The sequence below is a fragment of the Antennarius striatus genome, chromosome 18 (genome assembly GCF_040054535.1).
Source record: "Antennarius striatus isolate MH-2024 chromosome 18, ASM4005453v1, whole genome shotgun sequence".
Classification (NCBI taxonomy): Eukaryota; Metazoa; Chordata; class Actinopteri; order Lophiiformes; family Antennariidae; genus Antennarius; species Antennarius striatus.
Genome location: NC_090793.1, coordinates 4470754 through 4497505, shown reverse-complemented (window position 1 = coordinate 4497505; position 26752 = coordinate 4470754). Strand labels below are relative to the sequence as shown.

The 26752-nt window shown below is 42.8% G+C and overlaps 1 protein-coding gene across 1 annotated transcript in view; it reads right to left on the bottom strand.

The window, feature by feature from the left end:
* The window catches only part of LOC137612591 (piezo-type mechanosensitive ion channel component 2), a 199792-nt gene that overhangs the window by 88547 nt on the left and 84493 nt on the right, over positions 1-26752 (bottom strand). The window contains exons 17-19 of the mRNA XM_068341199.1: positions 23841-24014; positions 13127-13425; positions 4579-4739 (exon numbers count right to left, since the gene is read on the bottom strand). Of these exons, the coding sequence (XP_068197300.1) occupies positions 4579-4739; positions 13127-13425; positions 23841-24014 (634 nt within the window). The remainder of the gene's footprint in view (positions 1-4578; positions 4740-13126; positions 13426-23840; positions 24015-26752) is intronic.

Below are 26752 nucleotides of genomic sequence, written 5' to 3'. Positions count from 1 at the left end.
TGCCCTCCTCACTTCATCCTGACTAATCTTTGCTACTTCCTGGTCCACAATAGCCACCTCGTCTAGTCTTTGTTCTCTCTCATTTTCCTTGTTCATCAACTTTTCAAAGTACTCTTTCCATCTTCCCATCACACTACTGGCACATGTCAATAGACTTCCATCCCTACCCTTAATCACCATAACGTGCTGCGCGTCCTTCCCTTCTGTCTCCCTGTCTTGCCAACCTGTGTAGATCAGTTTCTCCCTCCTTACTGTCCAACCTAGCATACATGTCATAATAAACCCCTTTGTCTGGCCTTTGCTACCTCTACTTTCACTTTACGCTGCATCTCCCTGTACTCCTGTCTACTCTCCTCAGCCCTCTCCGTGTCCCACATCTTTTTGGCTAACCTCTTTCTCTGTATACACTCCTGTACCTCCTCATTCCACCACCAAGTCTCCTTATCTACTTTCCTTCCAGATGACACACCAAGTACTCTCTTACCTGTCTCCCTGATCACATTTGCCGTAGTTGTCCAGTCATCTGGAAGCACCTCCTGACCACCCAGAGCCTGTCTTTACTCCCTCCTGAAAGTCATGCAACACTCTTCCTTTTTCAGCTTCCACAATTTCGTCTTCTGCTCTGCCTTTGCCCTCTTGATCTTCCTCACCACCAGAGTCATCCTACACACCACCATCCTATACTGTTTGGCTACACTCTCACCTACCACTACTTTGCAGTCACTGATCTCTTTCAGGTTACACCGTCTACACAAGATGTAGTCTACCTGTGTGCTCCTACCGCCACTCTTATAGGTCACTCTATGTTCCTGCCTCTTCTGGAAGAAAGTATTTACTACAGCCATTTCCATCCTTTTTGCAAAGTCAACTACCATCTGTCCTTCTGCGTTCCTCTCCTGGATACCAAACCTGCCCATCACATCCTCATCACCTCTGTTTCCTGCACCAACATGTCCATTGAAGTCTGCTCCAATGACAACTCTCTCACTTCTAGGCATGCTCTGCATCACTTCATCAAAGTCCGACCAGAATTTCTCCTCCTCCAGCTCACATCCTACCTTTGGAGCATACCCGCTAACAACATTGAACATTACACCTTCTATTTCTAGCTTCAGACTCATCACTCTATCCGACACTCTTTTTAGCTCCAGGACATTCCTAACAAACTCCTCCTTCAAGATAACTCCTACTCCATTTCTCTTCCCATCTATACCATGGTAGAACAACTTGAACCCTGCTCCTAAACTTCTAGCCTTGCTACCTTTCCACCTGGTCTCCTGTACACACAGTATGTCTACCTTCCTTCTCTGCATCATGTCAACCAACTCTCTACCTTTTCCTGTCCTAGTTCCAACATTCAACGTCCCTACTCTTAGTCCTATACTCTTGGTGTTCCTCTTCTCTTTCTTCGAGCAAACGCACTTTCCTCCTCTTATTCTTCGACCAACAGTAATCCAATTTCCACCGGCGCCCTGTAGATCAACAGCGCCGATGGCGGTCGTTGTTAACCCGGGCCTCGACCGATCCGGTATGGAAGTCATAGGTTTGATTCGCATCTTTGATTTGGCTAAAGTTTTACGCCGGATGCCCTTCCTGACCCAACCCTCTGTATTTATCCAGGCTTGGGACCGGCACAATAAGATACTGGCTTGTGTCCTCTTGCGGCTACATTCACATTTCAGTGTCTTGTATACACCCTGTGTATACTATAGGGCAGTATTCAATAAAAAGTCGCGGAGGTCCAGTTATTAAAATTTTCTCTTAGTAAAAGGTCAGAACCCAAGTCCAGTTTGTGTCTTATAGCCGGTCCTTATGTCCCCATTTTCATTTATTATCAATTTTCCATCAGGATTTCTTTAACTGATTGGACAGCTAGCTCTTTTACCTCACCATGAATAAAAGTAGACCCAGGCAAATAAATGTCAAGCTATTCTGTTAGATTGAAGAACACACAAGCCTCAGTGCAAAAAGAGCTGAATAAACCTTTTTCCTCGTAAATTAAAGACATCCCAGCCTAAAGAACTGAAGGCCTAAACTTCAAGTAAAAATAACATTAGCATCTTCAGAAAGCATAAATAAAAACTGGCTCGTTCAGGGGAAAAATGCAAACAGAACTTTTTTCATAGGCAGACAGGGGCATGTGGCATGCCAGTAATTTACTTGTATACAAGTAACCTTGTACACAAGGTGTGCCTGTGCACAAGGTGTGCAAAGCCTTCCTCTCTTTTCCCACCATGACAAGGTGGTGGGAAAAGAGAGGGAGATGGTCTCTGTCATCTGTGGTGAAAGAGACCACTGGACTTTGTTAGCATCTCTTTTACTGCTGCATGTATGTCCTCTCCTCTTGTGTGTGTTTCATAGTGGTGTTACACTCAAAAAGCTCCTTATCTTTGTGAAAGAACCTGACGCACACAAAAGCTACAACTCTTCAATGGCCACAGATATGAATGGTGCTCTCTGAATAGTTGCATCACGCTGTGAATATTTGTAATTTCCCTGTTGTTGTTGAAGCTGACATTGGGAGTATTTCCACACATCTCATCTTTCTGTTTTCCCTCAAACAATGTGTCAGCAACAGCTTTTAAGCACTTATTCACAACTGTGCCATCACTAAAAGATGTTTTATGTTGCCCCAAAATCCACCATGCCTTTAGTGAACATTCGTTTGCATTTTTCTCGGTCATTTTGCCCTCAGCTCAGACTTCAGGAGATAATTCTGTGCAAATGTCTGTGTTTTGTTTCATAATGGCGCTTCACGTAATTAATTAATTATTTAGTGCGATGTGTTCAGACTATTTGAGGCAGTGACGTGCGGTGAGGTTCATGGTTAGTGAAGCACTGATCTCATCATAATTAGATTTACAAACATATGAACCTACAGTGTAGCTTATTCACCATTTAATTATCAAAGAGTGGGTTATTTTTAAAGTCTCAGAGCAGAATTATTTACACGTACAAACTGTAACACACTAATAAGCACATTTGATTAAAAAATATGTTATGTTGTTACCTACATGTTTGTTCATATATTACGTTTACTTATAAATGAAGTCCATGAGCCGCTCCTTCAGACCAAAAGCAGCTAAAAAAATCATATGGTAAGGCAAGGCGATCGGAAAACAAATGAACGCTGTAGTTTACTATCACTTCTTCTACAGCCGAGGAAGAAGACTCCTCAGCCAAATCCCTTGGATCACCAGCGCCCCCTACAAATGAGGCATGACAGCATCATGCCTCACGTAGTGCCTTGTCCCAGCGGTTTCAGGACCGCTCAACTCAAGAAAGACGTTACTCTCATGCAGTTTTTGACAAAAAAATCACTGTTCATCATATAGATTAGCTAAATTATGTAAATTTAGTTCATAGAGCAAACGTGTTTGAATATTTTAAAGGAGTCCTGTTATGTAAATCAGACTTTTTCAGGTCTCTACATTTTCATAGCGGTGCTCCCTAATCCGACCAACTCCTAGAATCTGGTAAACACTTCTTGTATCAATAGAAATTTCGAGTTTTAGGAATTCATGGCCCGGACCGAATCAAAACGAGGCCGTGCCTCACCTGCCATAATGTAGTGGAGAGAGGTTTTTTTTAAGACAGGACAAAGTACATAATTACAAAATATGTATTAGTCAATTAAAATTGTACATAAGTTGAGGAGAAGTCCAACAGTATCATCGATGCAGACAGACAATTTCAATTTTCTAAGCCAGCTGGGATAGGCTCCAGTTCCCTGCAATCCGCTACAGTGAATGAAGCGGTAGAAAATGAGTGAATGAATAAAATAAGTCTCACCAGGAACACAGTGTCTCCTCAAGACAGACAGTAAGCACATTAAGCCAAAGCGCTTTACCTTATTTGTGCATTATGTCTGTCCTGAAGAGAGACCACGGACATCAGACAACGTCTTAACCCCTCTCTGTTTGTGATGCCATTTTGTGGTGGAGAGAGGTTTTCTTAGGATAGGACATTTGAACCATTGAGCTGATTTTTTTATTTGACCAATAACTCAGTTTTCTCTACTTGGATAGCTTCCTCACAAACTTTAATTGATTTGTTCATAGTTTGTTGCAAAAAATCAATCATGTCAGTCTGTCATTTGACCAGTAATAGTAACCAAAAAAACTTCAACTGTATCTCTAGTTGATAGCAATAGCGACATTATTTATTAGTGGAATAACTCCTCAAAACAGGAACGACAGAAAATTAATGTGTTTTACAGAAGACCCAATCATTGGTTTTGACACCCATGTCTGGTTTCTGGTGTGCCAGCAGAGCATGGAGTACAGCAATGATAGGAGCTTGAATTCTTCTCTGGATCAGGTTTTCTAATCCAAAACTCTTCTACACAACTTCTTCAGTTTATAACCTGAAATCTTAATGTCAACATACAGTTTTCTGACTGTTAAATATTACTCTCTATATCCAGTAGATGCCAAATTAAAAACAACATACAAATGAAACAACTACTTTCAATTTTAGAAAATAAAAGCGTGAGTGTGAAGCTGTACAGTTAGACCACACTATCACATGACTACCTGTTGGAGGTATTGAGATGAGTTACAACTCAGGCCTTCGTACCTCTTTGACAGAAACCAGGACAATGTAGCAGGACACAATCTTGATGATGTGGATCTCCAGCAGCCACCAGATGAATAACTGCAGTTTGTGGAAATATTCCAGGAACTTGAGGAAGAGCACAGTCAGGCGGTCGACCACTAAATGCCACTTATTCTTGAGGTCTGAAGAAGACATATTTTAAAACATACTCTTAAACATTAAATGGAAAAACAACAAGACTGAAGAAGAGCAATTGGAAAATATTCCTTCATAAAAACATTATGGTCTCTGTTTGGGTGTATGTTGGACTTCGGCAGAGCTGTCCTCTATCACCAGTTCTGTTTAGAATCTTTATGGACAGAATTTCTAGGCGCAGCCTGGATTTGATTTAATTTTAATTTAATTTAATACAGTGTTATTGGAGATTGGAGTCTGATTTGAATACCAAAGGATTTCATCTCTGCTTTTTGCAGATGATATTGTCCTGTTGGCTTCATCAAACCTGGACCTTCACCATGCACTGGGAGAGTTTGCGGCTGAGTGTGACGCAAGTTGGATGAAAATCAGCAACTCCAAAGGCCATGTTTCGCAGCCGGAAAAATGTGGTCTGCCTTCTCTCGGTCCGAGGAGGGTCTTTGCCCCAAGTGGAGGAGTTTAAGTATATTGGGGTCTTGTTCATGAGCGAGAGAAGGATGGACCATGAGATTGACAGACAAATCGGTGCATCTTCGGCAGTGATGCAGTCGTTGTATAGGTCTGTAGAGCTGAGTCATAAGATGAACCTCTCGATTTACCGGTCAATCTACGTTCCTACTCTCTTGAGCTTTGGGTCATGACCGAAAGGACAAGATCCCGGGTACAAGCGACTGAAATGAGTTTCCTCCGTAGGGTAGCTGGACGCACCCTTAAAATAAGGTGAGGAGCTCTGTCACCAGGGAGGAGCTTGGAGTACAGCCGCTGCTCCTCAACCTTGAGCGGAGCCAGCTTTGGTGGCTCAGGCATTTGTTCCCGATGCCTCCTGGATGCCTCCCTGGGGAGGTGTTTCGGGCATGTCCTACCGAGAGGAGACCTCGGAGAAGACTTACGACATGCTGGAGAGACTATGGCTCTTGGTTGACCTGAGAACGTCTCAGGATCCCTCCAGAGGAGCTGGAAGAGGTGTCTGGGGAGAGGGAAGTATTGCCATCCCTCCTGAGACTGTTGCCCCCTCGACCCAGCCCCTGATAAGTGGTTGAAGATGGATAGATGGATGGATGGATAATAATACAGCAACAACTATCTCATGAATCAAACTTTTAAGAAACTGTTGATCCCTCCTGACTAAGGGAGTAATATGCAACAGAAATTAGACACGCTGCAGTTTGTAAACCTCGAAGGCTTCCAGATTTAAGCGTACATCACATTTTATCAACTAAAATTACCTGATATTTGAGGTACTTAGTGTTAGCAAGACAGCTACCATGCTAACAAGTAGGCTTTGTGGATTTAGCTCATTCAGTAGATTGAATGAATAGTTCACCAAAATGATTATAGTAATCCCTCGTTACTTGCAGCTAATGTGGTTCAGGACCACCAGCAAAAAACAAAATTCCGTGATATAGTGACAAACTATTTATCGTACTATTTACGATAATTTAAACGTTTCTGAACCCTCCCCATACTGATATTAAACCACCCTATATCTGTATTACCTTTTCCCACACTAAAATTGACTATTCAAAGCACTGTTGTGTCTTACGGAAGTGCGCTCCGTTTTGTGAGTCTCTGAACGCAGCGCAGTTCCAGATGCTGTCAGCCAATACAATGCATGCACGGTATCATGTGACTTCCTAATAAAAATCAGAGATGTAGTGAAGCTGTGCCTCTTGAAACACGGATAAGCAAGCATTTCGAAGTAGAAGCTTTGTTGTACAATACTGAATACTGTCACATCTACCCAGGTATAACGTTCATTTTCAAGAAGCCACTATTGATATAATAGAAAGTTAGAAACCAAAGCATTTTGTGAATTATATTAAATTCTGCTGAATCTGAACTTAATATTCAAGGTCAAATTAAGAGTTTTCTGGTTTGAGGCTGGCAAACACCTGTTACTGCTTGAGATGCTGCTTTTCTGTGACATTTAACAGCAGTGAATGTTATACAAATAATCCATAAATGATTGCCATGAGGTTGTTGTTGTTGCAGTAACTAGACACTGCAAAATTTGTGACTCAATAAATCAATTAGTCTGAGAAGGCTTTTTTGAAACATACCATACAAAGTAAAATGATGTTTATAACGCTAAATTATTCCAGCTTTTCACATGACATTATTTTATTTATGTTAGGTGGACAATGTTTGGGGCGGCACGGTGGTGCAGTGGGTAGCGCTGTCACTGCACAACACGGCAGGTCCGGGTACGAGTCCCGCTCTGTGCGGAGTTTGCATGTTCTCCCCGGGTCTGCGTGGATTCTCTCCGAGTTCTCCTACTTCCTCCCACCTCTAAAAACATGCGCTTCAGGCTAATCAGCCAGTCCCAAATTACCCATAGGAGTGAGTGTGCGTGGTTGTCTGTCTTTGTGTGTGGCTCGGCGGTGCACTGGCGTCGTGCCCGGAGTGTTCCCCACCTCACGCCCTATGCCAGCTGGGATAGGCTCCAGCTCCCTGTGACCCGCTGTGGCGGATAAAGCGGGGATGGGTGGATGGATGGATAATGTTTGGTTTGTTATGGTTTTGGTTTTCCTATGCATGCTATTCAGCTGTTTTTGTGTTTTCCCCTCTTGTTTTTCCTATCCTTCCAGGACCTGCAGGGTTGGTTTGTGGAGGAGACATGACAATGAAGCACACCAGGTTGCAATCAACACTCATCAACCTCACCATAAAGCTGGTCCTGACTCCCACTAGAGTGCCAGATAATTCTGTCTTGCTCGGTATTGCTATTCAGACACTTTGCATCCTTGTGGGTCCCCAGCAAGCAGCTGAACTAATTTTTTTTTTTTGTCAATTGTAGTTTGGTGCCTCATTGTCTTCTCTTCTTGGAGCCCCAGCCTCCTGCCACCACCAGGCTACCCGCAGCTGTTTTTGTGTTCTTGCACTCTTTTTTTTAATAAACTCTGTACATTTATTTGCCTGTCTCCTGCAATTTCGAGGCAGTCTTAACAAGGTTTGTAGGTAAAACCTTGCATTTGAAGACTAATTATTTTGAACATTTTGAGCAATTAATCACTTAAATAAACATGAAATATTTTCTTGTTAATTTGCTGGTGGGCCAACTGTGTGTTAAGGGATTCAAATTGATAAGATATGTATGTCAAAGATCATTTCAATTGCTGGACAATGCTGGACTGACAGACAGCCCAGAGGCACTGATCATGGCAGCACAACAACAGATCCTAAGTACCTAAGTACAAGGGTAGTAGAGGCCAGGATCTACCACAGTATATCTCACCCAAGCTGCAGGCTGTGTAAAGAAGCCTGGGAGTCAGTCCTGCATATAGTAGAGAGGTGCGAGATGCTAGTATACATGGCAAAGGCACAACCAAATAGCTGTGACAGTGTACAGGAACATCTGTACCTAGAATGGGATAGAAGTACACAATTCCGATAGGACATAACGTATATACTCCAAAAGAGAACCTCAACATCTTAAGCCAGGTAGGCTTACTGTCCTTTCGGTGGTAATGTCTCTAATCCCTACATATTAGCTGGCCTCACCACTGTCTTATAAACTTTGCCCTTCATTCTAGCAGAGACTCTTCTTCCCAAAAACACACTTGACACTTTCCTCCACCCATTCCAGCCTTCTTGAATCCATTTCTTCACGTCCTTACCATAATCACCATCTCCACCCCACTCATTTATCCACAAATATTATGTTTTGGTTTGATCTTCATTCCTCTCTGTAACGCATGCCACCACCTTTCTAAATGTTCCTCCGCCTGTTCCTTGCTTTCACTGCAGATCCCAATCATCTGCCAACATCGTGGTCGATGGGGATTTCAGTTCAACATCATCTGTCACCCTACCCATTACCACTGCAAACAGGAAGGGGCTCAAGCTACCATTAACTCATGTCACACCTGCAGCACACCTTACTGCTGTACTGCTGCTCTTGTACATGTCCTGTACTATTCTAATGTAATTGTCTGCCACTCCAGATTTTCCCATGCAGTACCACACTTCCTCTCTAGGTACTATGTCATCAGCTTTCTCTACGTCTACAAAAACACACACAATGTAGCTCCTTCTGACCTTCTCTGTACTTGAAAGTGTGTTTCATTTTCATTTACTTTTCCATCAACATCCTCAAAGTGATACATTGGTAGCACTCTTCCTAGGCATGAAATGTTGCTTGCAAATATTCAAATACTCTACTACTCATTCTATATTCATTGTGTGACTCAAACGTTATCCCTCCATAGTTCTCACAACGCTGCGCATCACCATTGTTCTCACAACGCTGCGCATCACCATTGCCCTTAAAAATTGTCGCAAACACACTATTCTTCCATTCATCGGGCATCTTATCACCCACAAGAATTCTACAGAACATACTGGTCAACAGTATGAGTATGTTCTTTTGAACACCTTTCCTAGATGCTTCCATACCTCCACAGGAATGTCATTTGGATCAACTGTCTTCCCATTCTCTTTAATTCTATTCTAACTTCACCCTTGCTAATCACTGCTACTTCCTGTCCACCACACATGTTCTACTCCACCTTTTCACTCATTTTTCTCATTTATCAACTCTTCAGAGTATTCCTTCCATCTACCCAGTATACTGCTAGCACCAGTTAACACATTTCTATCTTTATCCTTAATCCCCTTTTACCTGCTGCACGTCTTCCCGTCTCGTCCCTCTGCCTGGCCAACTTGTAAAAATCATTCTCTCCCTCTGAAACCCAACATGGGCATTTTATACATGTCATTCATCATATGCTTCTTCTTCTGGCTTTTGCCATCTCCCCTTTGGCTCTATTTTGCATCTCAATGTATTCTTTTCTCCTCTCCTCGGTCCTCTCAGTGTCCCACCTCTTTTTTGTTAGCCTTTTTCCTTGCATGATTTCCTGCGCTTTAGGGTTCCACAACCAAGTCTCCTCCCCTTTCCTAGCAGAAGACACCCCGAGCACTCTCCTGCCTGTTTCTCTGATCATCTTGGCTGTAATGATCCAATAGCCTGTCTCACCTCTTGTCTAAAGTTGCATGGCACTCTTTCTTTCTCAACTTCCACAACATGGTTTTCTGCTGTGCCTTTCGTATTCTTAATCTTCTTCCCCACCACCAGTTTCATTTTGCACTTAAAACTAGAATTTGGTTTCTGTAAAATGACAAAAGACCTGAATAACTTTAGGAACATCTGTTGTTACAAAAATGTCCTGTGCACTTTAGTTGATGACCACCTCACTTTTGCAAACTTCCTCTTATAATGCAAGTTTTATATTGTATTTCCTTTTGTGTATTGGTGTTTAGTGTTTTTGAGTGTTTAGTGTTTTGAAGTTTCATCTAATGAAAAATTGTAAAATGTTCTAAATGTTCTGAATGTGAGTTTTTTTGCAAAAAATCTTCTTCTTCTTCTGAAGCACTTTAGTGCTTTCATCTAATGTAAAATTGTAAAATGTCTGAATGTGATTGAAGTGTTTTTGCAAAAATCAAATCATTTTACACTCCACCATCCTATGCTGTCCAGCTACACTCTCCTCCGCAACTACCACACAGTCAGCAACCTCCTTCAGATGATGTTGTCTGCACAAATGTAATCCACCTACATGCTTCTACCTACCTCTTGTAGGTCACCATATATGTGCTGCATATATGTGCTTTAGTTACCTGAATGGAGAAATATTTTTTGGTTTCCTGTGATTTTATCACGGGAAAAAAAAACCTCCATTAGTGGCTGTAGGGTTTTACAAAAGTCACATTGTCTCAGATTTTAATAAAGGCCTCATAATTTGAAAGAGAAATTCTGTAAAAACACTACTTAGACAACAATAAATTATTAACTCTTGTAGAGTTGTGTTTTATCACTTGCTTTATTCTATTTGTAAAACATTATTTTCATTTAAGCCCAGTATGAGTGTCCAAGTTACTATGCAAACTATTCACTGTTAGCCAATCATTGCAGGACAGTTCAGAGTGAAGTGAGCCAAATCAAGCTGCTGAGCCAGAATGGAAAACTGCAATTACTCAATCAAAAAAAAATTACAATACAACAGGTTTTTGCTGCATTGCTTGGGATAATTAATGAGAGGCTGTTTGGAGTGCAGAGTTTTTTGAAGAGAGCTTTGGACTTTAAACATTGTATGCAACGTTCTTCCTGAGCAGAATGACGAACAGCAGGGTAAGAGGATTGTGAGAGGTACAGGTCTCTAAAAATGTTCTGAAGTCACTACATGAGAGTCATTTGAGTAGAGACTCACATGTTAAAACAGAGAGATCCACCATCCATCTTCAACCGCTTATCCAGGGCCGGGTCGCGAGGGCAACAGTCTCAGAAGGTATGCCCAATGCTTCCCTGTCCCTGAACACCTCTTCCAGCTCCTCCGGGGGGATCCTGAGGCGAGCCAAGAGACATAGTCCCTCTAGCTTGTCCTAGGTCTTCCCCGAGGTCACCTACCGGTAGGATATGCCCAGAAAACCTCCCCAGGGAGGCGTCTATGAGGCATTCGGAACTCGAAGTGGAGGAGCAGTGGCTCTACACCGAGCTCCTCCCTGGCGACAGAGCTCCTCACCCTATCTCTAAGGGTGCGCCAAGCACCCTTGATCTACAGAGGAAACTCATTTCAGAGTTTCCTCCGTAGAGTTTCCTCAGCTAATATCTGAGTAACAAATGTAATTATGTCAGAGCCAATCGGTGCGTCACTAGTGTGTGACCAGTGTGTGTGTGTGTGTGTGTGTGTGTGTGTGTGTGTGTGTGTGTGTGTGTGTGTGAATGTGTGTGTGTGTGTGTGTGTGTGTGTGTGTGTGTGTGTGTGTCACAGATATACAGTATATCTAAATGTGTGTGTCACTAGTGTCTGTGTATCAGGGATCTTGTCCTTTCAGTCATGACCCAAAGCTCATGGTCATACATGAGGGTGGGAATGTAGACTGACCAGTGTATTGAGAGGTTTGACTTACAATCTTTTTTTTACCATGAAAGACCTATACATCGACTGCATCACTGCAGAAACTGCACCGATTTGTCTGTCAGTCTCACACACCTTCATACCTCACCTGTGTAGAAGACCCCAAGATACTTAAACTCCTCCACTTGGGGCAAAGACCTTCCACCGACTCAAAGAGGTAACACCACCCTTATCCGATTGAGAACTATGGCCTCGGATTTGGTGGTGCTGATCTTCATCTCACTACATTGCACTGAGCTGCAGACTGCTCCAGTGTATGCTGAAGGCCCAAGTTTGGTGAGGCCAAAAGGACATACAACATCGTCTGTAAACACAGAGATGAAATCCTTTGGTCCCCAAACCGGACTCCCTCCAGATCCTGGCTGTGCTTAGAAATTCTGTCCATAAAGATTATGAACAGAGCCAGTGATAGAGGGCAGCCTTACTGAAGTCCAACATGCACCTGGAACAGGTCTGACTACTCCCAGTAAGGCACACCAAGCTCCGGCTTCGGTCATACAGGGACCGGACAGTCCTCTACAAAGGGCCCTGAAGCCGATACTCCTGAAGCACTCCTGAGAGATGCTTTGTGCTATTTTGTAATATATTAAAGGAAAGCCCAAGCCTGATTGTGCCACAAACCCATCCTAAGATGCCAAAGTTCCCAAACATGCATCACTATGGATATTCAGCTACAACTTTGTTGTGACTTTTTTCTTTCTGTAACACTTTGGATGCAATTTTAAAAAGGGTGTAATGGTGCATTCTGGTATTATATATTTCGTAGTTTAACACTGTGACACCTTGGATAAGCATGCAACAACCTGAAAATTGTATTTTATTTAAGCAATACATGGTGCAATACATACATATCTATATTATAATTGCAATTGTCCCTCCATTAGTTTTTAGTTAGTTAGTTAGTTAGTTGGTTAGACAGTAATGAAGATTGTAAATCAAAGCACAAAGAGAGTAAATGTAACAAAGAATTCAAAGCACAAGGTGAGATCAAAGGAGAGTTTCAAATGTTGGTCTAGTCTGCGTGGGTTCTGTCTGGGTTATCCAGCTTCCTCCAACCTCTAGAAACATACTGTATGCTTCAAGGTAATTGGCCATTCCAAACTGCCCTAGGAGTGTGTGTGTGTGTGTGTGCATGTTTGCTCCACGGTGCACTGGCGTTGCGCCCCGTGTTTCCCCCGCCTCATGCCCCAAGACAGCTGGGATAGGCTCCAGCTCCCTGCGACCAACGCAAGCGCATGAAGCGGTTAGAGAAAATGAATGACTGTTTGTTACGCAAGACCGTAACAAAAGACCACAGATCAAAGCACAAACTGCATGATGTAACAAAAAAGAAGATACAGGCAGTCGGACTTTGGTCTTATCTATGTCATTTAGTTGACATTAACAGTTAAAGGCCAGCCTTAAATCACTTACTATGTATTCTATCATTTCTATTTTGAAATGTGAGGGCAAGTCAATACCTGAGCTCTCCTCGGTACTTGGATCTGTCTCCATCTCTGCGCTGCAGCCACGGCTATCATTTGTGCTTGACTGTCGCTTGTTGGAGTAGTTGCCAGTATTTTCACCAGTCATGTTAGTGTCAGTAGTGTCAGGCATCACCACAACCAAGATCTGGTTCATCACATCCTTCTCTGTGCTCCAGTCCTCCTGCTCCTCCTGCGTCTCCTGTGCCTCCTGCTCTTCTCTGGGCAGCACTGCCTCCACTGAACTGGTGCTGAGCATGGTGAGGTCTGCCAGGCTGCCATCCTGGTGCACCAGTCTGCAGACATTTTAGAAGTTACAACACAGATGTATGCAAAATCACACACACTCTACAATCAATCGCATGTGCATGCACACACACCCACGCCCACAGACCACACACAATTACACACCAACGCCCACACACACACACACACACACACACACACACACCGACCACACATACACACCCGCACACACACACAGTTGTATGTCTATACTCATGAGGAACTTTAATGACTTTCCTTTAGGATTCTTTACGATTGTTCTTAACTTTAAGCCTGTCCATCCATGTTTCCTACCAGTAGTGGTTAATACAAGAAATGTAACAAAAATACAAGGAACACATTTCAGCCAATTATGTTTTTAAATGAAGATAGTCAACTTATTTTTCACAATACAGTGAACTCTGTTGCCACACTCTAATTACCTGATTGGTTCAGTAAAATCCAATCAAATAAATACATTAGAATGCTAGTACATTTTGTTGTGAATCTTCTCTGATTTCACATATTTCTTTATGCTAATGCTGTTTCACTTTTACCAACATAACCTCCTCTTATGAGCTAAGCTTTTAAACTGTTGACTTTAATAAGAAAAACAGTATACCCTCATTACTTGTGGTTAATGTGTTCCAGGACGACCTGCAAAAAATGAAATTTCGCAATATAGCGATGAACTATTTTATTATTTGAGGTAATTTAAACATTTATGAACCCTCCCCATACTGATTTTAAACCCCCTTACTGGATATCTGTATTATCTTTTCCCACACTCTTATAGACTGTTTGAAGCACTTTTAAGTGTTTCTTTAATACACAGATGTGCGCTGTGTTGCGTGAGTCTCGGAATACAGCACATTTCCGGATGCTGTCAGCCAATAGCGTGCATGTACAGTATCATATGACTACCTACTAAAAATCTGCAATGTAGTGAAGCTGTGCATCTTGAAGCACAAATCAGTGAAGGATTACTGTATTTAATGGGTTTTACATCACTGTCATTGGGAAAAATGTTCAATTCCCTGTCTAAAATATAAAGGTAAAAAATGAGGAGATGCAGAAGGAGAAAAATTAAAATTTCGATTTTTTCATCCCATTGGAATAGTACCTGCTCAATGACCACCATGCATCAATCACATGGGCCAATCGCATCCATCCATCCATCCATCCATGCATCCATCCATCATCTTTCTGGCTGTCATTTCTTACCTTTACAATTTTCATGTAACTAAAGAAATCTGAATTTGATTTTCTCAGGTTAACCTGAAAACAGGTACAGCTAGTCCTCAATTTACGAACGTTCGGAGATACCAGCATATCCGAATATTGTTTCTTCGGATATGGCAGGACGCATTCATTTGTTTCCCTTTCTGCTACAACCCCCAAGCAGCATCGCTGCGTACGCACATCTCCAACGCTCAACTCCCTCTATTGTTCTCGTTTGTTCTTGTCTGTGCGAGCATCTGAGCACATCCGGCTTCAAACCTTGAATATTGGGATACTGTATATCATGGAAGATGAAGCAAAGGCAAGTGAAAATAGCGGTTGTGGCAACTCTTTCTCTGAGGAAAACTCTGCTTCTGATGCCAACAATTCCTCTGGGTAGGTCCTTCTTACTCTAAAAGGTAAGCTACATGCTACAGTAATATCAACAGGTGACTGGCTGTTGTTGGATGTGCTTAAAAATTGGTCAAGAGTTCTTTGAAGTGTCTTATTCTTGTTCTCCTCAAGGATCAAATAATAATAAGCAAAATCTTACCGTAAACTGATCTGAAGTCAAAGCAAAGGGATGCTCAGCAGTAGATGTTTGAACTGTACTTGTACTTCACGTGTTTTTATTCTTATTTAGTGCTGCCATGTGGTATTCCATGCTTTTGATGGTGTTTTAGTGCTTTTGAGTGCAATATTTGTGGCAGACAGATGTTAAGTCAAGTAAAACAACGTAAACTCAATTATTATTTTTCGGTGTATTTTTTAACTGACATATAATCAAGGAAGACTTAACTCGAAATGACGAGTAAGTGTATTTTATTTTAAATGTGTTGTTCTCAATAAGTTGTCAGGTTGTCCCCCTGTAGGAGTTGAATGATGTAGGAATAAATGTTTTCGGGTTAGGTTTCTGCCCAGAAGCATTAGCTGACGCTAACACTGAACACTGAACTCTGATAGCTTTGCTATTTGATGTTAATATTGGCTGAGTTAGTCTGGAAATTTAATGGAACTAAAAAAGAGTAATCAAGCATGAAGTGGCATGCCAGACATTTGACTACATGAAAGGGCATCAGTACGTTATTCACCTAAATGCAGAGGAATGTCCAACTTACTAACAACCTCCCGGAACCAATTATGTTCGTATGTTGAGGACCAACTTCATAGTATTTATAGAAATCAGAGCAGGGGAAATTTCACTCCCTCAAGAAGATTTTTCCAGTTTTTTCAAATCTTTTCTGTAAGGTGTTCTGCCTCATAAGTATATTTAGTCATACATATGGTCCATATGACTCTCAAAAGGCATTGATGCAAATGTTTGGATGGGAGTCATCAGCCCTGCTCTGCTAACTGATCAGCAGGACAGCATTTCACCAGGTATTGTAATGGATAAGCAGTGCACATTCAATCCGTGTTGTTTGGGGGGATTTTTTTTCTTCTTGCAGTTGATTACTTTTAGCAGCTGGTAGGATGCATTAACTCTTTAAGTTCTTCTCAGGCAACAGGGTGAGATCAAAAGTCAGGTTTGGTTTGCATGAACCGGCCACATATCAAGGCAAGAATTTTGTCAACCAGACTTACTTGCTTTGTTGAGTGGGAATTTTTTGCTTGATGCTGCTCCAAACAATCAGGTTACACAGAAATAACAGTGAGGACAGAAAATGGCAAAAGTTGATTGAAACTGACAATTGTAACTTCATGATGTCCTTCTACTTTATTGAATTGCAAGGGAACTGTGTCTGATGGTTTGGGATAGGCAAGCTTTTTCAGGAAAGAAAAATTTTCTGAGGTTCAGGACAGAAAACAGGGTGGATCATGAAGATAAGACATTTAAGATATCAAAGGGGGGTGGGGGGGAGCAGTTGTTTCAGATTCTATCATGCTTGTTTGGCAGTTTGTGAAGCTATTGAAGAAAAATAGAAAGTTAGTTTTAATGGGAAAAGAAGGGGGGGAATCTGGATTTGCAAGGGGGGTTAAAAACCCAGAAAGACGAGTATGAACACTAAAAAATGCCACAGGCAAAAAAAAGAAAAAGATAAGAACAAAATAAGGGAACCGGAAAAAACATTCAAGTTGATAAAATGCTAAAATCCAGGTGTACAAGAATTTAGAAGATCACTTGTACAACAAATCAATGTCAAAAGAGTAAGAAGAACAAGTCAGTGAGAGGGGAAAGGGTGTATTGCAAAAGGAAAAGGGGAAGTTGAAGACTTATGATATGGGATGGTGGTGGATGACACAAAAAGCGAGCAGATACCCACCTATTCATGATCAGATAAACACGCCCACTGACTTTAACATGGCTGTTTGGGAAGGGCGGCAGAGGAGATAGTCACAGAGAGAAGCAGAGACGAGCTTAGAAAGCGAAAGAGAAACACACTACAGTAAAGTTCAACAAACCACAGTGAAGATGGGACACGCAGATGTGAGACTGTGACTTCATTTTATTTGGACTTTTACTCAAGAATTTTGAGATACAAAAAATTTTCTTCCACAGAGTCCTGGTCAGAATGGCAGCAAATTAACTGTTCTAATTAATGAAGTGTGTTTATATGATTACCCAAAACACATCAGGTTCTAAAATGTACTGCATTGGGTTTAGTTTTTGCATTCTGGGAGTTCTTGGGTAGTTGAGAATTAATGTGTATTCCTCATTCATTATGATCAGCTTACAGTGGTGGCAGTTTCTGTCTGTGTTGCATTATTACAGGTGATTTTCTGATAGATGTATACGCTACATGCCTTACGATAAGATTAAGATAAGAATATTTTATTTTATTGCCAGATTTACCTGAAATTTCTCTTGCATTCCATGACATCCAAAGTTCCACATAAATGATAATACTAACTAAAACAAACCAAATCCAACAGTATAATCATTCAGAAAATACAAAACAAGCATTACACAGTGACTGTTTTATTCAAAATGGCTGTAGGTCAAAAATCAGTGGTCCATCTATGCAGAAGCCCTGTGGCCTATTTAGAGCCTAATGGTTAATGGTTTGACAAACTGAAGGACAAAAGACTGGCTCAGTCTGCTCAATCAGACCCGTGGTACTCTGAATCATCTGTTTAATGGCAGAAGCTTATATTCTTCAAATAAAACATGAGAGGGATCAAATTAAACTTTACCAGAGACATTCTTTTAGCGTATGTCACTTTTGAGCAGATATTTACATTTTTGGCCAGTTTCTGGTTCTAAGTTGAATGAAGAGACAACTGTGGTTCCGTATCATATAACATAAACATTTAATTAATATAAACATTGAATCCATTTTGGCACAATTCTGTTTTAAACCATTCATTCTGTCCCAATAGATGTGTTTGTTTGCACACATCTTCATCAGTTACTGTAGTGACTTAAAATTTTGTTAATGACCTTTAATAATCCATGTATTGACTACCATTCTAAATGTAATCTGCCGTCTCAGATGTGTCCCTGAGCAGGGTCACAATCACATTTCCCCCAGGCATAGAAAGTGTTGTTTACATTATAGATAATGAAGACATTAGATGACCCAGTCAGTGTTCTTACAGTCTCTCCAATAATAATAATAATAATAATAATAATAATAATAATAATAATAATAATAATAACAATAACAATAATTATTATTATTAACAATAATGTTATAATAATAATAATAACAATGTTTTTTTATTTTAAAAATTATCACTATTATTATTAATCCAATAACATTATTTTTATTATTATTATTATTATTAACAACAATAATAAAAATAATAGTCGCCCGATATGGCATAACCGGGACCCCACCCCAGAGCCAGGCCCAGGGTTGGGGTTCATATGCGAGCACCTGGTGGCCAGGCCTCTGCCCACGAGGCCCAACCAGGCTCAGCCCGAAAGGACAACATTGGCCCAGCCTCCAGTGGACTAACCACCTTCCAAGTAAACCGTAGGGGACGGGTGCAGTGTGGATTGGTTGGCAGTCGTCAGCATGGGGCTTGACAACCCAATTCTCAGACAAAGAGCCTAGCTCATGTAACCTCACTGGGGGAAAAGAAGCCAGAGCTTGTGAGAGAGGTTGAGGGGTACTGACTAGATATAGTCGGGCTCACCTCCATTCACAGCTGGAGCTCTGGGACCCAAACCCTTGAAAAAGGCTGGACTTTCCACTTTTCTGGTGTTGCTTAAGGTGAGAGGCGGCGGGCTGGTGTGGGCTTGCTTGTAGCCTCACAGCTTAGCTGTCATTTGTTGGACTTCAATCCAGTGAACTTCGGGTTGGGGACAGGTGTTTCACTGTCATTTCGGCCTATGGGCCAATACAGAACACCCGGCCTTCTTAGAGTCCCTGGGAGGGTTACTGAATAGTGCTCCTTGGGGCTTCAACGCTCATGTGGGCAATGACAGTGAGACCTGGAAAAGGGTGACTGGGATGAAAGGCCTCCCCGATCTGAACACGAGTGGTGTTCTGTTTTTAGACTTCTGTGCTGTCCATAACGAACACCTCGTTCAACCACAGAGATGTCCATAAGTGCACATGGCACCACAACACCCTAGGCCGGAAGTCGATGATCGACTTTGTTGTCGCATCATCAGACCTCCGACCGCGTGTGTTGGACACTCGGGTGAAGAAAGGGGTAGAGCTGTCAATTGATCACCACCTGGTGGTGAGCTGGATCCACTGGCAGAACAGGGGCCGGACAGACTCGCCCAAAACACGTTCCAAAACACGTTTTGGGAACGTCTGGCAGAACCCTCTGTCAGTGAGGTCTTCAATTCCCACCTCCGGGAGAGCTTCTCCCAGATCCCACAGGAGGCTTGGGACATTGAGTCAGAGTGGATGACTGTTTACAGTAGAGGCGGAGAACTGCTAACCTCGACTGTGGATATTGTAGGACGGTGGAAAGAATACTTAAAGGATCTCCTAAATCCCGCTACCATGTCTTACACAGAGGAAGCAGAGGCTGAGGTCTCAGGGGTGGACTCATCCATCACCCAAACTGAAGTCACCAAGGTGGCTGCCAAACTCCTTGATGGCAAAGCACCTGGGGGGGGATGAGATTCTGTGGATGAGATTCGGGTCCTGTCTGGTCCCTGTATGACCAAAGCCAGGGCTTTGTTCGCATTGCCGGCAGTAAATCTGACCTGTTCCAAGTGCATGTTGTACTCTGGCAGGGCTGTCCTCTATCACCGGTTCTGTTCATAATCTTTATGGACAGAATTTCCAGACGCAGCCAGGATCCGGAAGGAGTTCGGTTTGGGGACCACAGGATTTCATCTCTGCTTTTTGCAGTTTTCCTGTTGGCCTCATCAAACCTAGACCTTCAGTGTGCACTAGAACGGTTTGCAGGTGAGTGTGACGTGAGTGGGTTGAGGGTCAGCACGTCTAAATCCGAGGCCATGGTTCTCAACTGGAAAAGGGTGGTATTCCCTCTTTAGGTCGGTGGAGAGTCTTTGCCCCAAGTAGAGGAGTTTAAGTATTTCGCGGTCTTGTTCACGAGTGAGGGACAGACAGATGGATCATTGCAGCTTCCACAGTGATGCAGTCGCTGTATAGATCTGTCGTAGTGAAGAAGGAGCTGAGTCACAAGACTAAGCCCTCGATTTACCGGTCAATCTACGTTCCTACTCTCACCTATGGTCATAAGCTTTGGGTCATGACCGAAAGGACAAGATTCAAGTGGCTGAAATGAGTTTCCTCCGTAGAGTGGCTGGGCAAACCCTTAGAGATAGGGTGAGGAGCTCAGTCACCAGGGAGGAGCTCGGAGTAGAGCCGCTGCTCCTCCGCCTCGAGCCAAACCAGCTGAGGTGGCTCGGGCATCTGTTCGGGATGCCTCCTGGATGCCTCCATAGGGAGGTATTCCGGGCGTGTCCTACCTGGAGAAGACCCGGAGGAAGACCTAGGACACGCTGGAGGGACTAAGTTTCTCGGCAGGCCTGGGAACTCCTTGGGATCCCCACGATGGAGCTGGCAGAGGTGTCTGGGGACAGGGAAGTATGGATATCCCTGCTGAGACTGTTGCCCCCGCGACCCGGCCCCGGATAAGCGGTTGAAGATGGATGAATGGATGGATAATAATAATAATAACAACAACAACAACAACAATAATAATTACAATGATAATTATTATTATTCATAATTTGTTCATCAAGAACCATAATTGCAGCTTGGACAATCCCTCATTAACTGTCTCGGCTAATTTATGTAATCATCTCCTTTACATATAGAGTAGTTGTGTTCAGCAAAAAGTATCATGTTTAGGATATTTGAAACATTATATAAGTCAGTTATATAAAGTATAAAAAATTAAATGGGGAAACTGAAAAACTGAGTTTGGTGTGATGTATAGCAGCAATTCATTATCATTTAAGACAGTGTTGGGGTGTGACATTTCATTACAAACAAATGGTTTAATTTTAAAAGCCTCTCCAAGAAACCATCACCTTTTTGTGGTGGAGGGGTTTGTGTGCCCTAACAATCATGAGAGCTATGTTGTTGGGAGCCTTGTGTTCCTGGTAGGGTCACCCGAGGCAAAAAGGTCTTACGTGAAGGGCCAGACAAAGAATGGGTCAGAAGATCCCATGAAAAAACGAGGAGGCAGAAAAGTGACCCTGCCCGCAAGAAACCTGCGGTCCATGTCTGGAGTCAGGCCTGGAGAGAGGGCCCATCAGCAAGCGCCTGGTGGCCTGGTGTGCCAAGGGGCCCAGCTGGGCTCAGCCCAAAAAGGCAATGTGGATTTTGCCCACCCCTGTGGACCCACCACTCGCAGGGCAGGCCGATGAGGTCTGGTGCACTGCAATGTGGGTGGCAGTGAAGACGTGGGGTCATGACGGACCAGGTCCAGGCGGCAGAAGCTAGTTTTGGAGACATGGAATGTCACCTCACAGACAGTGAAGGAGCTGGAGCTTAGGTTGGAGATGCGGCGTTACCAGTTGTATCTGGTGGGGCTTACCTCCATGCATAGTGTCAGTTCTGGATCGAAACTCATGGACAGGGGTTGGACCTTATCCTTTTCCAGCATTGCGATGGGCGTAAGGCGCAGGGCGGGTGTGGGGATACTCACAAGCCCCCTGCTGAGCACCGCTGTGTTGGAGTTTACTGCAGTGGATGAGAGGATTGCCTCCCTACGTCTGAAGGCTGAAGGGGGGAACTCTGTTGTTTGTGCATATGCATCAAATAACAGCTCGGAGTATTCGGCCTTCTTGGTGTGAACAGGGAATGTCTGAAGGAGGACACTGTGGATGAGGCCTTCAACTCCCAAGTCCAAAGGAGCTTCTCTTGCACCCATGCAACAGAACATGGAACCTAAATACTTGATGTTCAAATTTTTGTTTGCTAAAGCTGCAGCTAAGAGCTGTGGTCTCAAGGTCTTGGGTACCTCAAGGGGGAAAACCCTCGAACACTGTGGTGGACCCCGGCGGTTAGGAAAGACTTCCAACTGAAGAAAGAGGCTTTCAGGGGCATGTTGTCTCTGGGGACTTCTAAAGCGGTTACACGGTATTGACGGGCCAGAAGGGCTGCAGCCCTGGCTGTGTTGGAGGCAAAAACAGAGGGTGTGACCTTGGCTAAGGAAACTCAGTTGGTCGGTGGAAGGAACACTTGAAGAGCTCCTCAATCCAACTCGCCAAAATTACAGAGGCTGATCAGAGGCAGAGCTTGAGAGGGGGGATTCAAATCAATCTCTCTGGGCGAAGTTACCAAGGTGGTTAAGTAACTTCATGGTGACAAAGCCCCTGGGTGTTGATGAGATTTGCCTGGAAATACTGAAGGAACTGGGTTTTGAGGGCCTGTGGGAAACATTACTTTAACCTTATTGACACTGTCTCTATCTGGCCTATCTGCCATTCTCTCTGTCTCTCTCTTTCCCTGTTCTTATCTTCCTTTGATTTCTTTTCCACCCAACCGGTCAAGGCTGATGGCCGTCCAAAAGAGTCTGGGTCCTGCCCAGAGTTTCTTCCTCATCGAGGGAGTTTTTCCCCGCCACTGTCGCTTATGCTTGCTCTGGAGGGTTCAGTTGGGTTTCTGTCTGTTAAAGCGATTTGAAATGTCTGTTGCCATGATTAAGCGCTATATAAATAAAACTTGATTGATTGATTGATTGTCATGGATGACACGCCTCTTTAACAATTGTGTGGCAATCTAAGGCAGTAATGAAAGAGTGGCAGGCTGGAGTGGTGGTTCCTCTTTTTAAAAAGAAGGACAAAAGGGTGTGTGCCAACTACAGGGGCATCACACTCCTCGGCTTCCCTGGGAAAGTCTCCTTGTACACCCAAAGTGAGAGTTGTGTTCGAGTTCTTGGCAGTGAGTTGGGCTTGTTCCTAGTGGCTATTGGCCGTCACAAGGGTTGTGCTTTGTCACCAATTCTGTTCATGATTTTCATGGACAGGATATCGAGGCATACTCGTGGTGAGGAGGGTTTACAGTTTGGTGGGCTGAGGCACCTGCATCACTCACTGGTCTGGTTTGCAGCCGAGTGTGAACCGGAGGGCATGAGAATCAGTATCTCAAAATCTGAGTCCCTAAGTCTTTAACAGTAAAACGGTGAACTGCCTTGTCCGAGTGGGGAATGAGGTCCTTCCACAAGTGAAGGAGTTTAAGTATCATGACACGAGTGAGGGAACAATGGAACATGAGACTGGACAGAGAATTGGGGGAGCCATACTGCACTGTTGCAACAAAGAGGGAGCTAAGCCAAGAGGCAAAGCTCTCCATCTACTGTTCAATCTTTGTTCCTACCCTCACCTATGGTCATGAGTGATGGGTTATGACGGAAAGATGTTCATGGCACATCCAACTGCGAGGAGACCTCGGAGCAGACCCAGGACCAGGTGGAGGGATTATATCTCAACACTGGCCTGGGAACGCCTTGGGATCCCCAAGTCAGAACTGGTTGACGTGGCTGTGGAAAGGGTAGTTTGGGGTTCCCTGTTGAAGCCGCCCCCGCAACCCGACTACAGATGAGCAGATGAAGATGGATGGATGGATGAATTGATGGATAGATGGATAGATGGATGGATAGATGGATGGATGGATGGATAGACAAAAAGGATGGGAAAAACTTTTGTGAGCTTATCAAAATTTTACATACTCTCATCTGTGCCACACATCATCGGCACTGACGGTTTGCCACTATTTAAGGGGTCACTGCTGCAGTTTGTTTGTAATGTAATGTTTGTTTGAAAAATAAATGCAAAACGACAAATAGTCACCTCCTGAGTGACAGTTAAGACAACTGAAAAGAACAGAATGTGTCTCACCTGTAAATAGTACTTTCCTCTTTGGCCACTACAGCCTGGAGGTCGGTGAGTTTGAGGAAGCTGTCGTGGAAATAGTGCAGATGGAGAATACACACCAGCAGGAAAGAAGTTGGAATGAAAATCCTGCTGAAGAGCATGGAGAGTGTAAACTTCTCCAAGCCCAGCGCATTCAACCTACAAAGACAGAAAAGTGAAGGAAAAGAGAAAATTGTGACTACAGTAGTAGAAGAACAAGAATTATACTAATGAGCGAGTACACCACTATCTGTATCTGTATCTATTCAACCATTTAAATTATCTGTATCCGAAATGGGCAGGAAGTGGGTGTGGTTTCTCGGAAATGGGTGGGGCTTAAATCAGTAAATTATTTTAAGTCTGAAATTGATATGGATTGATCAGAAGTTGCAATAATCGTTTATTTGAAAACTATTTAAATAACAACCTCAAAATTTAATCAAATTAATGTTTTGGATCACAAAAGTAAGAAAACTATTTACAGAATAAATTTTGTATGAAGTTAGAACATGAATATTCTTAAGTATATAAATGAATATTTACAGAACAGCCTCGTAATTGAGATTCAATGCTTTTGATCACAATAGCAAAGGAACTATTTACAGAACAAATTTTTAATGAACTCAGAACATGAAGTGCATTCATGAATAAAATGCATGCTAGGAAGTTATGAACTACTGAAGGGTGAATGAAGAAAAATTGTCACACTCAACACAACTTTCATTTTTTTTCTTTTTCTTTTTAATTCTTTTTTGATTATTATGATCAACCTGCTTTTTTTTCATTATTATTTTTACCACCTAATGTTCTTGTCATTTTTTTTCACACAAGGTTAAACAAAACACGCAGAGACACCTTTATTAAGGTGTCTGTGCATGAGTGTGACTGAGTGACTGTGTGGGAGGAATAAAGAGAGACAGAGCACGCAAGTGTGTTAGTGGGTATGTGCGTGTGTGTGTGTGTGTGTGTGCGTGTGTGTGTGTGTGCGTGTGTGTGTGTGTGTGTGTGTGTGTGTGTATGCGCGCTATGTAACATAGCACACGCACACACTCCTATCGGCTTTTCCCTTCAGGGGTCGCAACAACGAATCAGTTGTCTTCATCCAACCCTGTCTTCTGCATCGTCTTCTCTCACACCAACTCCCTTCATGTCTTCTTTCACTACTGCTAAAATATTTATGCTGTACAGAAATTATTAATTTGAACAGAAGTAAGAAAGTGTCAAACAAAGAGCAAGCAGGTAAAAAAAAAACCGACTGGAGTGGAGGCAGTAACCGATACGTTGAGCAGTTTTCAGCTGTCTGGTCAAATGCACCGAGTATGTGCAACAAAACAGAACAAAACTCAAGTTCACCAGGTAACCTTAAATAGACCAAAATAGAGGCAAGCTGCTAGCTGGGATAGGCTCCAGCTCCCAGTGACCCGTGCAAGCGGATGAAGCAGTCAGGAAAATGAAAGAACAAGCACGAATATTTACGGGTTTTATTCATAGCATGCTCGTACTCATCAAAAATGGGTTAGCCGTACCAGATACTCGTCTGAAACGAGTACCCAGCTCAACTCTAATACTAATGCCCATAGGGCAGGGGTGTCAAAATCATTTTCACTGGGGACCACATCAGCATAATGGCTGTCCTCAAAGGGCTAAATGTAACTAAATGTAACTCAATGTAATGTACAGTCAACCCTCGGTTTTCAAACATAATCCGTTCCAGAAGGCTGTTTGAAAAGTGATTTGTTCGAAATCCGAAATGAGTTTTCCCACTATAATTAATGTAAATGATTTTAATCCATTCCAAGTCTAAAAAACAACTTTTTCAAAGTTTTTTTTAGTATTTTATACCATAAACTGCACTGTATAATAGGACTGACACTTTAACGCGTTAATTAGACTAATTACAGTACAATGAAAATTAACGCGCTATAAAAATTAACGCAATTAATCGTGAATGGCAAATTTGGCCCATTTAGGGACCCGCAGGCTGCAGTGACGTCACTTCGTACCTCCGCCACTAGTCAAAGCAGGGTGACTGACAGCAAAGATGGACGCGACACAAGAGAGCGAGGCAAGCCCACTCGGACCTTTGGGCGGAAAGTTTATTTATGAAAAGAACAAAGACGGGACTGTTGAAAAAAACGCAGTGATTCTGCGCTGCCAATCTGCGCTGTAGACGCCTCCGTCAGTCTGCCCCAGGGCAGCTGTGGCTACACACGTAGCTTAGCATCACAGAGTAATGAATGAGGAGTGAATGAATAATGGATCTAGAGTCACTTGTTTTTCCCTTTTTTTTAGAACTTTACAGAAGTGGCTAATAACAACATCATTAAATCCATAAATGGCTCTACTATTTGCGGCTTTATCTGGATGGTAAAGTTCCACAAAGTTCTGGATATCATTCCATTTAGCAAAAATATCTTTGATATCAGCAGTAGAGGCATCCTTCCTTTCCTCATCCTCATCAGAAGACATCTCCTTTGTCAACATCTTCTTCTGCTCTTCCTGAAGGTGCTGGAGTTGTTCTGTTGTCAGCTTGACACAATGTTCATTGATTAGCTCCTCGACATCACTGTTGTCCATTTCTAACCCTAGATTTTGGCCCATCCAGACAATTTCGTCAATAAGTTGAGTGTCCTCTAGGGATTCCTCATCAACATCAACAGCTGTGCTGGGACCAGCAACACTCCCCTCAAACTCTCGTTCTGTCACACACTAGGGCCACAATTTCCTCCATGCTGAATTCATCGTCCTGTGTGACACTTAGTTCCAGGCTTTGTCGATGAGGGTGATGCAATGGTAGATGCTGAAATGATTTTTCCAAAAATCTCGAAGGGTTAGCTGTGTATCACTAGTCACTTCGAAGCATCGTTGAAAAAGGAATTTGGTGTAGAGCTTCTTGA